This window comes from Grampus griseus (genome assembly GCF_964374135.1).
Source record: "Grampus griseus genome assembly, chromosome: X".
In the NCBI taxonomy this organism is placed as follows: domain Eukaryota; kingdom Metazoa; phylum Chordata; class Mammalia; order Artiodactyla; family Delphinidae; genus Grampus; species Grampus griseus.
This window is the reverse complement of record NC_138999.1, coordinates 87473895-87487364: the sequence shown is the minus strand read 5'-3', so window position 1 is coordinate 87487364 and position 13470 is coordinate 87473895. Positions and strand designations below refer to the sequence as shown.

Below are 13470 nucleotides of genomic sequence, written 5' to 3'. Positions count from 1 at the left end.
TGCATACACCTCGGTTCTTTATCAGTCCTGCTCCACTGTTTTAAAAGTTTCAGCGCAGTTGTCCTCTCCTGCCTCCTCTTTCTCCTCCCTCTTTGTCGTCCTCTTCCTCATCCTGCTCCTCCTCGATTCTTCCCCTGATAGTGCCATCTGTTGGATAAGGCTGTCCTCTCTGCACAGGCAGAAGAGTGTCCTTTCTGAGGCTTGTGGGACTGGTCCCTTAGGCCAGGTTGGCACTTTGCCTGCCCTACCATGCTGTTAGCCTAAGACATGGAATGTGGTAAGTGGACCACAGATGTGTCTGCAAACTTGTATTTTTGTTCCTCTTTTCAGAATACAGTGATGGTGGTAGACCACCTCAAGGAAGAAAGAAAGGCTGGAGTTCTTTCCCAGGTAATTCTGGCGAGAGGAGCCCTCATTATGAACACGATAGATGTGAGCCTCAGCCCTCACACCTCCAGGAGGATGATGGAAACGTGGTGAAGAGGGATGTCCAGGAGGACCCCGAAGTAAGCCAGTAAGTGGCCAGGCAGCAGGGTTTGTGCACAGCAGCCCCTGGGACTATGCACCTCTCTCACGTTCCGTGGACTTGTTTTTCTTCTCTCACTGCAAATCTGAGGCATGCTAGAAGTGAAATAATGGTTGAGCAATCCTAATTGTAGTGCTGGTGTCAAAGACACGAGGGTGTACAGAAGACTTTCTTAGCACTTAAGGCCACTCACCCGCCTTCTCTCCATATCCCCCCTGCAGCTCTCCCCGTACCATCCCAGGCAACAAGAGAGGAGTGAGATGGCACAGTGAAGGCCACATGCATACTACTATGTGGAGAAACAGAAAACCTCTGGAGAGAGAAATGGGGGAGAACACACAAGATGGAACCCCAGGGAGCTGGTTCAGGGTCACAGTGAGTATCCTGAAAAATGTATGGAATGTGCAGGAGAGAAAAGGTAGGGGGAGCTGTGTTGGTCTCATGTAGAGATGCTGGTTCTTTCACTGGGGACAGTTTGTAATCTGTCCTTTTTATTACCAGGAGTTAACAGTCTTGTTCATCTAAGGGCAGGTTCAGAGAAGCAATGTAAAGGGAACAGGCTGACCGTGAGGAGAACGGAGGAGCCTGTCTCAAAGCAAAGGTGGAAACTACTGCCAAGGATATGGAGCGACTCCACATTGGAGGTCTCAGTTTGGCAAGCTGAGTGTGGGAGACAGAGGTTCGAGCCTCTGGAGACCTTGTCTGAGGGGCAAGCAGTGTGTGCGCTGGGTAGGATCTCCTGCAAATTTATAAAAGGAACATCATCTCTGACACCTTGATTATGTGGAAGAGAGTTTGACTGGAGAGAAGGAGTACTTAGGAAATCCATATTACGCACACCCATAAGAAATCATGCCAGTGGTCCCTTCTTTACAAGCCCTTTCAAGCTCAGTAGAAGGCCGGGAAAGAACAGGAAAAGATTCGTCCTCCAGCCTAAATTCCCTGTTGTCTGTCCTCTCTCCCATGCCTTCTTTTCATCCTTAGATTCCTTGTGGGATAAAGTATGACAAGACATGGCTAATGAAGTCAATCCAGAGACATTGCAGTGTCCCCTTCACTCCAGTGGACGTAAGAGAGGATGCCGAAGCCAGACGCGTGGGCACAGGGAAGGGGGAGAGAGAGACCTGGTTCAGCAGGGTCTGTTGGCTTCTGATTCTATTGCTGTTGCATTCAATCCCTGTAGTTCCACTTTGTGAAAAATGGGGCTCGATTCTTTGTCCAGGAAGCTAGCACTGCCTGTGCATTGATGGATGTCAGCTACAAGATACATGACGAGGAGAGAGGAAAGGTGTGTGTTGAGGGCGTTACGTGTACCTCACCCTGAGGTTGGAGTACAGGCCAGGGGCTGGGTTTTTTTTGTTTGTTTGTTTGTTTGTTTTGCGGTACGCGGGCCTCTCACCATTGTGGCCTCTCCCGTCGCGGAGCACAGGATCCAGACGCCCAGGCGCAGCGGCCGCGGCTCACGGTCCCAGCCACTCCGCGGCACGTGGGATCCTCCCGAATCGGGGCACGAACCCGTGTCCCCTGCATCGGCAGACGGACGCTCAACCACTGCGCCACCAGGGAAGCCCCTGGTTTTCTTCTTTGGAACTAGAGTTCCTGGTGCTTACCCCACCTCTTCTTGCTGTAGATACCTGTCTTTGTCAGGCCCTCCGCTGTTCCCTACTCTGTGCGGTATAAGTTGAAGCCAGAAGAAATGGAGCAGCTAAAGGTAATGCAGATGCAAGGCATGTTGTGTGCCAATGCTCAGACCCACCTCTCCTTCTTCCAGTCCCCCATCCCGCTCGCCCCCGATTTCCCTGCCACCACCACAGCCTCAGAGCGGCTCTCTCCATCTCTCTCTCTGCAGCTGACCTTGAGCAAACGATTTGATGTCTCCCAGCAAGCTCTTGACCTCCAGAGGCTCCGCCTTGACCCAGGTACGGCTGACAGCAGTAATTCTAGGGCGTGCGAGGCACAGGGGTCTTCCTGGAGGGAGACTTAGGGATGGTAACGTGGGGAGGGGCTGGTGCTGGCCCCACACCCCACTCAGCCATCTGATTCCCTCCCCTCTCCTTCCTGAAGACTTGGTGGGCTATGATATTGATATATTTCTGAATCGAAGAAGCTGCATGACTGCCACCCTGCAGGTCATCGAAAAGAATTTCCCTGAGGTGAGGCTGTAGGCCCAGTGCTGGTATTAGGGTAGGGGGTGGAAGAGATGGGGAGGAGGGCAGATTTGTCTCCAAGGTCCTAGATAGTAACCTTCACTCTACCTCTTCTTGCCACAAAGCTGTTGTCCTTGAACTTGAGCAACAACAAACTGTACCAGCTGAATGGCCTGTCTGACATTATACAGATGGCCCTCACCGTCAAGATCCTGAACCTCTCCAAAAATGAGGTGAGAAGAGGGAGCCAGGTCAAAGTTGGGTTGAGAGTGGGGGGGGCATGTTAGTGGCCATCAGAGTGATGACAGGAGGCAGGTGAAGGTACCTGTGTGGGAGGGAGGGGTCTGGGGGTGCAGGGATCCAGATGTCCCTCTTTCCCTGGGATTCCTTTTCCCACTTCTGCCCCATATTTCTCAGCTGACGTCTATGTGGGAGTTGAGCAAGATGCAAGGGCTGAAGCTTGAAGAGCTGTGGCTGCAAGGGAACCCATTGTGTGACACTTTCCCAGACCAGTCCACCTATGTAAGGTCAGTGTGAACACCCTGTCACCCTTCTTGGTGACCTTCACCCATGGGAGCCTAGACTATCTGTGACAGTGCCCCTTTGCCAAAGGTGGCAGCCCTGGTCTTCTGGGAGGATCACAGGCCCCACCTTCTGCTCTCTCTGTGCCTATCACCGGTGAGGAGTTTCCTTCCCCTGACCTGCTCACCTCTGCAGGCGCTCTGGGGTCTGTTTCCAGCTCTCTGCGCCCAGATATATTCCAGCAAGACCTCCCAAGAGTGTGCCCCAAGAAGCAGGGCTTCTCCTCCTCACCAGGACCAGGAGCGACCAGCCTTGATCCAGATGCTGGCGCCCTGGACTGAGAAGGGTCCTCCTGTCCAGGGCTTCTTGCTGAGAGAAGCCTTCCTTCTTCGTGCTGAGATGGGGTTTGCCTCCCCCGTTCTGAGAGGGGCCCTCTTCCCCTTCCTCCAAATGGATCCCCCCTCCTCTCCCAGGTTGACATGGGGGCTTTCCTGCGCCATGCTGAGGGCTGAGGCCATGGGTGGCTGCTGTCATGACATCCATTCTGCTGGCCCAATGCCAGGAGCTGGACCCTCCTTGGGAGAAAGCAGGGCTCCTTGAGTCAAGGGGCCAGACGTGGGCCCCTGCCAGTGATCAGAGGGCTTCCTGAGGCAGGAGTGGAAGGCAGAGGGCAGAGGTGGTAGAGGAGAGAGAAGGACAGGCCTCTGAGGGGCACTTCCCATCCCTCCCTGCACACGTCACATCATCCCGCCTGGTCCTTCACAGGAGCCCTGGGCAGCCTGAGACAGGTATGATTCCTCAGATAAAGAACCAACTCAGAGAGGTGCAGGGGTCATCGGGAGAGAAGACGGTGATCATCAGAGGGGGCCACGGATCCTCAACCCCATACTGAGCTGGGACCTGACCCTTTCCTCCTTCTGAGGAAGATCTGCCCCCATGGCTGCTCGGTTTCCCGTGCCCAAGTCTGGCTGAGCTCACACAGGTGACATAGTTTCAGCCAGCATCCAGTGGGCCCCCAGCCCAACATGTGCATATTTTCCCTTCCTACCTGGTGTGTCTGGGCGATTCTGGGGCAGGTGAAGAGCTGCAACAGGTGTGCCTTTTCCCCTTTCTTCTCTCTTCTTCCCTGACCCCGACCACTGGAGAGCTTCTTTTCCTTCCCTTTGTTTTCTCTCTCTCCCTTGTCTCTGTGCCCCTATGTCTCTCTCATCTCTCCTTTCCTACCTTCACTCCCCTTCTGTCTTCATCACCTCCATCTCCCTCCCTGAGCCCCACCTCACTCACCTCACTGTCCCAGCATCCTGGGCCATCCCGGGGGGTGTCGGGGTCTTGCCAGAGTGCTGGACCCCCAGTGAGGTAGCAGAGGCCCGGGCTCCCACTCCATCCCCTCTTCTCCCCACAGCATTCAGTGGGGCTCTGGAGGAAGGGAGGGAGGAGAAGGAAGCCCTGCAGCACGGGTTTGAAATGCTGGTCCCTGTGGCACTGGAGAAGGGAGTCCGAGTAGTCTGGGTGGGAGCTACCAAGGCGAAGGAGAGGAAGGGAGGGAGGGGAGGAATATTAAAGTGAAGGTACTGAGAGAGATGAGGAAACAGTGCCTTTCAGACAGTAAGATGACAGATGCTCAGTGCTCAACAGGCAAGTGGACCGAAAACCCTTAAAATCAGGAGCAGAGGTGGGCAAAGGGTGCTGCTGGATTGGCCAGAACACACTGATCTCTGTTTATGGTATTATTGTTTTAACTCAAAGGAAGCATTGCAACCTTGAACCATCAACCACCTCTTCTCTATTTTTGGTTTTGGACAGGGCCATCAGAGAATGTTTCCCGAAGTTGTTACGCCTGGTAAGTGCCTACGTAAATCATTGTCTCTTACAAATGTCGGTGGCCTGTGCACCTGCCCTCAAGCCCTTTGGGTCTTGCCTAGATCACATATTAGCATCAGAACCTTAACCATTTTGGGGGACATGGACTCCTGAAAATGACATGGATATACTTGCTGGAAAAATACCCATAAATACACACACGCACACACACAAGTTGAATATAACACTAGAGACTTCCAGGACCTCATGATGAAGACATCCACTGTAAGCTTTCCCACGGAATTTCCAGGGCCCTTTCACACCTGACCTCTGACCCTCACCCTCCTGGGCCCATCCTTTTCCCGGATCATCCAGGGCCACTCCCCTGGTCTCCACTCCTGACTTCCTCTTCCCTTCTCCAGGATGGCCAGGAGTTACCGTCACCAGTGACCGTTGACGTTGACACTCCCTACATAGTAAAGCCCTGCAAGGTGAGGAAAAGGATCAAACAACATTTGGGGTGTTGCAGGGAGGCTTTATCTACTGCATAGTCTCAAGTGCCATTTGATTCCAGGGAAGCTACTTTGGATCTGATGAGCTGAAGAGCCTAGTCCTGCAATTCCTGAAGCAGTAAGTATCTCTGGGAAGGTGAGCAAGGGGGGCAGGTCTAGGACAGGTGAGGCCACCTAAGCACAGGTATGCTCAGGGGAGTTTTCAAGTCCATTTGAGGTCCAGACCACAGAGATAGACTGTCTTCATTGCTCCTCCTTAGGTACTACTTGATCCATGACTATGGAGACAGACAGGTTCTCGCGGGTGCTTATCACGAGGAGGCCTGCTTCTCCCTGACGATTCCCTTCCACCCCGAGGACCCAGCCCCGTGAGTATGACAGCACAGGCTGTGCTCCCGGGCCTTGTGGCCCCCCAGCAGACACAGGCCAGCTCCTGCAAACACCCACCACCCACTGTTGCTCTTTGTCTCCTAGAAGCAGCTTGTGCGAGTATTTCAAGGACAGCAGGAATATGAAGAAGCAGGAATATGAAGGACCCCTGTGAGTGTGTGATGGGGAGACTGGGTGGGAAAGGGCGGTGAAGGGGTCAATCATAGGGCCCAGGGTGTGGCAGCCCCTGACCTTCACTCGCTTCCCCTCCCCTCACAGACCTGCGGGTCCAGCTGCTGAAGCCCACAAAACGTGTCATTGTGCACACTCTCTGTGTGTTGCCCAAGACTCAACATGACTTCAGCTCCTTCTGGTGGACACGTGGTTCCAGACGGTGAGCGCCTGCTTCCTCCCTCGCGTGGGCCCAGGAAGCCGCAGGTGGATGGGAGGTGGATGTGGTGTCTGGGCACCTCAACTCTTCCCTTTCAGGGAACGATGCTCTGCTTCTCTGTCAACGGGCTGTTCAAGGAAGGTGAGTGTGTGTAGACCCCCTCCCCAGATTCCCCACTGCTCCCTTCCCGTGGCCAGGCTCATTCCCTTAACCACCCAGCTTCTCTGACCCCTCCGTCGCCTTCCCTTCCCTTCCCTTCCCTTCCCTTCTCTTCCCTGACCCCTTCCCTTCCCTTCCTTGCCCTTCCCTTACCTTACCTGCCTTTCCCCTCCTTTCCCCTCCCCTCCCTTCCCTCCCTTTCTCTTCCCTTCCCTTCCCTTCCCTTCCTTTCCCTTCCCCTCCCTTCCCTTCCCTTCCCATCCCTTCATTTCCCTCCCCCTCCCTCCCCTCCCCTCCCCTCTATTCCCTCCCCTCCCCTCCCCTCCCTCCCCTTCCTCTCTGTGTTCTCCAACCCTCAGTCTTCCCACAGGACACCCAAGTCTGAGCTCTGTCCGTGCCTGTCTGCCCTCCACACCCTGGGTGTTGGGGACACAGGCTGTGGAGTTTGGTGGCTCTCAACCCAAATACTTACTCTGAGAACTTGGGCCATTAATTAACCTCGCAGTTTCCGCATTTGCACAATGGGGTAGTAGTATCCACCTCTTGGGCGGCTGTGAAAAATGCACCCCGTGAACTTGTGTGGTGGTCGTCAGGGGCCCTGTCACTGGGCGCAGACTGCTCCTATAGTTGCCCTCCCCATTCCCAACACCCTGGCCCCCGTGAACAACTGCCCTCTCAGCATGAGTGTCCAGTCACACCCTGACTGGGGACCGCTGTGTGAGCGTGTACAGCACGTGCAGCTGTAAGGGGTACTGTTGTTTGTTTGCTGTTGAAGTGGAAGGAAGTTCTCAGGGCTGTTTGTGTGCCTTCACCCGGACCTTCACCACTACCCCTGCCAACTATTCCAGGTGAGAGCCCTGTTGTGGGTGGGAATGTCCATCCCAGCCTGGGCTCGGGGGCGTGGGAATGTGGTGGTGCAGATCTTAGGTTTACTCGGTATTGTGGAAAGCCAGCAGGGGGATCCCAAGAGCAGTGTAGCCTAGTGGTTAAGAAGAGCATGGGCTCTGGAATCGGCCTATGCATTATCTCCTTGACCTAACACTCACTCGCTCTGTGACCTTGGTCAAGTCGCATGACCTCTCTGTGACTCAGTGTCTCCTTCCAAGAATGGGGATCAGACTGTCCACCCCTTGGGGTGTGGTAAAGTGTAAATACAAAATTGCCCGTGGGTTGGGGATAAACCTATAAATCGAGTGAAGGTGGAAGACAGTCTCTCCAACGGTGGGCTTTGTGGGGAGGGGCAGAGGTACCAGTCAAGGAACCGGGGAGACAGACACAGGAGGGACGTGGAAGGAATCTGGTTGCTGAGTGCCAGTGGGAGCAAGATTGTTGTTAGGGGTGTGGTGGTGTTCACCTGTCCAGTTATCTGAGTGACCATTTTTCCTTCAGTCTTTTCATCATGAATGACGAGCTGTTTGTATGGGATGTCAGCCCTAAAAAGAGCAAGAGCACATTCTCCATCCCAGTACCCACACCCTCCACCAGCTCCATGCCCAGTTTCTACTGGGAGCAGCAGCAAATGGTACAAGCTTTCTCCACTCAGTCTGGGATGAACCTCCAGTGGTCTCAGAAGTGAGTATTTTGTGTGCATGAGGATAAGAGAGAGCTGGGAGAATGAGGGAATTAAAAAGGGAACACACAGACAATTTGGAAAAATAAGTATTTGGGTATTTTGCTTCCAGAAAAAAAGGAAGCTCATGAAAAACGTATCCTAATTTTATGGTGATATATGTGAAGCATTTTAAAAATAATATTATGCTCAGATGACATGATCTTTTATATGGAAAATCCTAAGAAATTTGCTAAGATACTGTAAGAATACATAAACAAGTTCAGCAGAATCTCAGGATATAAGATCAATACACAAAAATCATTTGTATTTCTATGCACTTACAATGAAAAATCCTAAATTGAAATTAAGAAAACAATTTGGTTTATCGTAGAACCAAAAAGAATAAATACTTAGAAAGAAATGTAACTAAAGAAGTGAGAAACTTATACTTTAAAATCTTCAAAACATTGTTGGAATAACTTAAACAAAACCTCAAAAAAATGGAAGGACATTCTGTGTTTGTAGACTGGAAGACTTAATATTGTTAAGATGATAATACTATTCAAAGTGGTCTACAGAGTCTACACCATATCTATCAAAGTCACTGTTGGCTCCTTTCCAGAAATTGATAAGGTGATTCTACAATTCACATGGAAATGCAATAGACTCAGAGTAGTCAAAGCAATATTGAAAGGGAATAAAGTTGAGAACTCACAAGTCCTGATCTTCACAATTTCAAAACTTACTACAAAGGTACTATAATCAAGACTGTATGACACTGACTTTTGATTGGTGAATGCAATAGAACTGAGAGTCGAGAATGAAACCCTGACACTTGTAGCCAATTAATTTTCAATAGGTGCCAAAATAATTAATGGAGAAAAAAATAGTCTTTTAAACAGGTGGTTCTGGGACACATGGGTATTAACATGCAAAAAAATAATAATTTTGACCCCTGTCACACACCGTATACAAATATTGACTCAAAATGGATCAAAGGCCTAATGTAGAGTCTACAACTGTAAAAACCCTTACTGACTTTTTTCACTTAGTATGATAACCTCTAGGTCCATCCATGTTGCTGCAGCTGGCATTATTTCATTCTTTTTAATGGCTGAGTAATATTCCATTGTGTATATGTACCACACTTTCTTTATCCATTCCTCTGTTGATGGACATTTAGGTTGCTTCCATGTCTTGGCTATTGTACATAGTGCTAAAATGAACATTGGGCTGCATGTATCTTTTCGAATTATGGTTTTCTCTGGATATATGCTCAGGAGTGGGATTGCTGGATCATACAGTACCTCCATTTTTAGTTTTTTTAAGGAACCTCCGTACTGTTCTCCATAGTGGCTGTATCAATTTACATTCCCACCAACAGTGTAGGAGGGTTCCCTTTTCTCCACACCCTCTCCAGCATTTATTGTTTGTAGATTTTTTGATGATGGCCATTCTGACCCGTGTGTGGTGACACCTCATTGTAGTTTTGATTTGCATTTCTCTAATAATTAGTTATGTTGAGCATCTTTTCATGTGCTTTTTGGCCATCTGTATGTCTTCTTTGGAGAAATGTCTGTTTAGATCTTCTGCCCATTTTTTGATTGGGTAAGTGAAGTAAGACAGAGAAAGACAAATATCATATATCACTTATATGTGGAATATAATAAAAACAATACCAATGAACTTATTTACAAATCAGAAACAGACTCACAGTTCTCGAAATGAAACCTTATGGTTACCAAAGGGGAAATGTGGGGGGGGAAGTGATAAATTAGGAGATTGGGATTAACATATACACACTACTATATATAAAATAGATAACTAATAAGGACCTACTGTATAGCACAAAGAACTCTACTCAATATTCTGTAATAACCTATATGGGAAAAGAATCTGAAAAAGAATGGAGTTATATATAACTGATTCACTTTGTTGTATAACTGAAACTAACACAACATTGTAAGTAAATTAACTCCAATAAAATATAAAAAAACACTTAGATGAAAACAGAGGTGTATATCTTCATGACCTTGAATTAGGCAACGGTTTCTTGTATATGACACCAAAAGCACAAGCAACCAAAGAAACAAGTAAATTGCTCTTCATCAAAAGTAAAAACTTCTGGGCTTCCCTGGTGGCGCAGCGGTTAAGAGTCCACCTGCCGATGCAGGGGACACAGGTTTGTGCCCCGGTCTGGGAAGATCCCACATGCTGCAGAACGGCTGAGCCCATGAGCCATGGCTGCTGGGCCTGCACGTCCGGAGCCTGTGCTCCGCAACGGGAGAGGTCACAACAGTGAGAGGCCCGCGTACCGCAAAAAAAAAAAAAAAAAAAAAAAAAAAAAGTAAAAACTTCTGTACATTAAAGGACACTATCAAGAAAGTGAAAATACAACCCACAAAATGGGAGAAAATATTTGCAAATCTCGTATCTGATAAGATCTACTATCTAGAATATTGAAGGATTTCACAACTCAACAATCAAAAGATAAATATCCCATTTAAAAATGGAGAAAGGATTTGAATAGATGTTTCTCTAAAGATTGTATACAAGTGACCAACAAGCACATGAAAACGTGCTCAACATCATTAATCATTAGGAAAATACAAATCAGAACAACCACTTCACATACGCTAAGATGGCTTTAATCAATGAAACAAAAGATAAGCGTAGGTGAGGATGTGGAGAAATTAGAACTCTCATATATTACAGGTATCAAGGTTCAGTGGAGCACTCACTTTGGGAAAAAAATTTGGCAGTTCCTCAAAATGTTAAACACGGATTTACCAAATGACCCAGTAATCCTACTCCCAAGTATCTACCAGGAGAAATGAGAACATACGTTCACTCTAAAACTTGTTCAGGAACGTTCATAGCAGCATTATTGATAATAGCCGAAAAGTGGAAACAACCCAAATGTCCTTTAGCTGACGCATGGATGAATAAATCTGGTACATCCATATAGTAGAATATTATTCACTCATAAAAATGTACACTTCTGATATATGTCATAACATGATCAACCTTGAAAACATTATGCTAAGTGAAAAGCCAGTCACAAAAGTTGAATATAGTGTGAAATGTCCAGAATCGGCAAATCCACAGGGACCAAAAGCAGATTAGTGGTTGCCAGGTTCTGGGGGAAGGGGAGGAATAGGGAGTGATCACTAATGGTTAAGGAGTTTCTTTTCAAGGTGATAAAACTATTTTGGAATTAGATAGTTGTACAATCTTGTGGATATCCTAAAAAGCACTGACTTGTATTCTTTAAAATAGTGTGTACATTATATCTCAAAAAAAGATGGCTGGAAATTTGTACTTAAAAATGTTTCACTTAACGGCTATCATCAAAAAATCTACAGACAATAAATGCTGGAGAGGGTGTGGAGAAAAGGGAACCCTCTTGCACTGTTGGTGGGAATGTAAATTGATACAGTCACTATGGAGAACAGTATGGAGGTTCCTTAAAAAACTACAAATAGAACTACCATATGACCCAGCAATCCCACTACTGGGCATATACCCTGAGAAAACCATAATTCAAAAAGAGTCATGTACCACAATGTTCATTGCAGCTCTATTTACAATAGCCCAGAGATGGAAACAACCTAAGTGCCCATCATCGGATGAATGGATAAAGAAGATGTGGCACTTATATACAATGTAATATTACTCAGCCATAAAAAGAAACAAAATTGAGTTATTCGTAGTGAGGTGGATGGACCTAGAGTCTGTCATACAGAGTGAAGTAAGTCAGAAGGAGAAAAATAAATACCGTATGCTAACACATATATATGGAATCTAAAAAAAAAAAAAGGTCATGAAGAACCTAGGGGTAAGACAGGAATAAAGACACAGACTTACTGGAGGACGGACTTGAGGATATGGGGAAGGGGAAGAGTGAGCTGTGACAAAGTGAGAGAGTGGCATGGACATATATACACTACCAAATGTAAAATTGATAGCTAGTGGGAAGCAGCCGCATAGCACAGGGAAATCAGCTCGGTGCTTTGTGACCACCCAGAGGGGTGGGATAGGGAGGGTGGGAGGGAGGGAGACGCAAGAGGGAAGAGATATGGGGATATATGTATAGGTATAACTGATTCACTTTGTTAGAAAGCAGAAACTAACACACCATTGTAAACAATTATATTCCAATAAAGATGTTAAAAAAAAAAGACTAGTATGGAATCTAAAAGAAAAAGAAAGATTCTGACGAACCTAAGGGTAGGACAGGAATAAAGATGCAGACATAGAATGGACTTGAGGACACGGGGAGGGGGAAGGGAAAACAAAACAAAAACAAAAGCAAAAAAATTTTTCACTTGTTATTTTCTTGAACATCTTCCTTGATCAGTGTATATTAAGTTCCCTTGTTCTTTTGCACAGCTCTACTTTTGTGTTTTGAATTCTAGTGGGCATGAATGCTAGTGATAGATGGTTTGCTTTCCACTGGGTCTTTCTACGTCATTACACATAGTGTTCATACTGGTACATGTGTCTCAGCAAGAAAGTGGCATAGATTTAGCGGTGTCATTGCATGGTCAGCGTGACTCTACTGTGGTACTAATGGAGATCACCTGTTGTTCTCCCACTGCAGGTACCTTCAGGACAACGAATGGAACTACACCAGAGCTGTTCAGGTCTTAAGTATGCTCAAGGTGAGGTCTGGGAATCAAGTGGGTTAAAGATGAATGTTTCTGGGCCTTCAGGGAGGCCAAGAAGGTGGAGGCCGGTGGCCTAAGAGTGGAACTTGGGGAGCTGGCTCTTCTGACATCGCGACTCCTTCTCTCCAGACCAAGTGCAAGATCCCAGAAGAGGCCTTCAAAGAAATCCCCTAAAAGGAGTGCTTGGATGCCGTCTTTGTCTTCATCCATATCATCATTGTTTCTCTTTTCTCCAGCCTCAGGCCATGCCCATGAACAGGGTTGGAGGCCTGGCCGACAAAGAATGCAGAGTTACCTTGTAGGCCAGGTAACATAGCCAACTGAAGGGTCAGTTGTTTCTGTATTTTCCACACTCACAATTGCTGTTTGTTTTCATAATAAAGAGTGATGTTGCATGTTGTATGTTGTGTGTTCTGCATTGCTATTCCCTGCCCCAATCATGAGCCAGTGAGTCCAGGCCTGAAAGGCCTTGGTTGCCTTCCTGCCCGACCCCCATTGACCCTGGCAATCCCTAGCAGATATATCAGGCTTGACTCCATAGGTAGTTTGTCAATAAATTCTGATGAGAGGGGACGTGATATGCGTCCAGGGATTGGTTTTTGGAGGCAGAGTGACTCAGTCAAATGCTCTACCTAGACACTCTCAGAAACAGGCATATGACCCGGAACAACAGAGACTTTGCAAGGGATGCCGACTGGCTAGTGGAGGGCTTTGTAAGGAAGGAGGAAGATGAGGATGAACATGTTTTACTTCTTGTCCATAATCATTTCCAAAGACCATACCATGAACAATTTCAAGATTTGCATACAGGTGAATGAGAAA

General features: G+C 47.8%; 1 protein-coding gene across 1 annotated transcript; it reads left to right on the top strand.

Moving 5' to 3' along the window:
* Window positions 1-267: 267 nt before the first annotated feature.
* LOC309817571 (nuclear RNA export factor 2-like) lies at window positions 268-12822 on the top strand (the record flags this gene model as incomplete). The annotated part of the gene is given in 21 exon segments (XM_082646856.1): window positions 268-277; window positions 331-506; window positions 1710-1814; window positions 2157-2237; window positions 2376-2445; window positions 2591-2679; window positions 2799-2906; window positions 3064-3200; window positions 4999-5035; window positions 5364-5486; window positions 5570-5625; window positions 5768-5875; window positions 5982-6033; window positions 6035-6047; window positions 6156-6239; window positions 6242-6270; window positions 6366-6408; window positions 7202-7274; window positions 7816-7998; window positions 12582-12642; window positions 12694-12822. Coding segments are annotated over 21 exon segments (1767 nt in total).
* Between the last annotated feature and the right edge of the window lie 648 nt (window positions 12823-13470).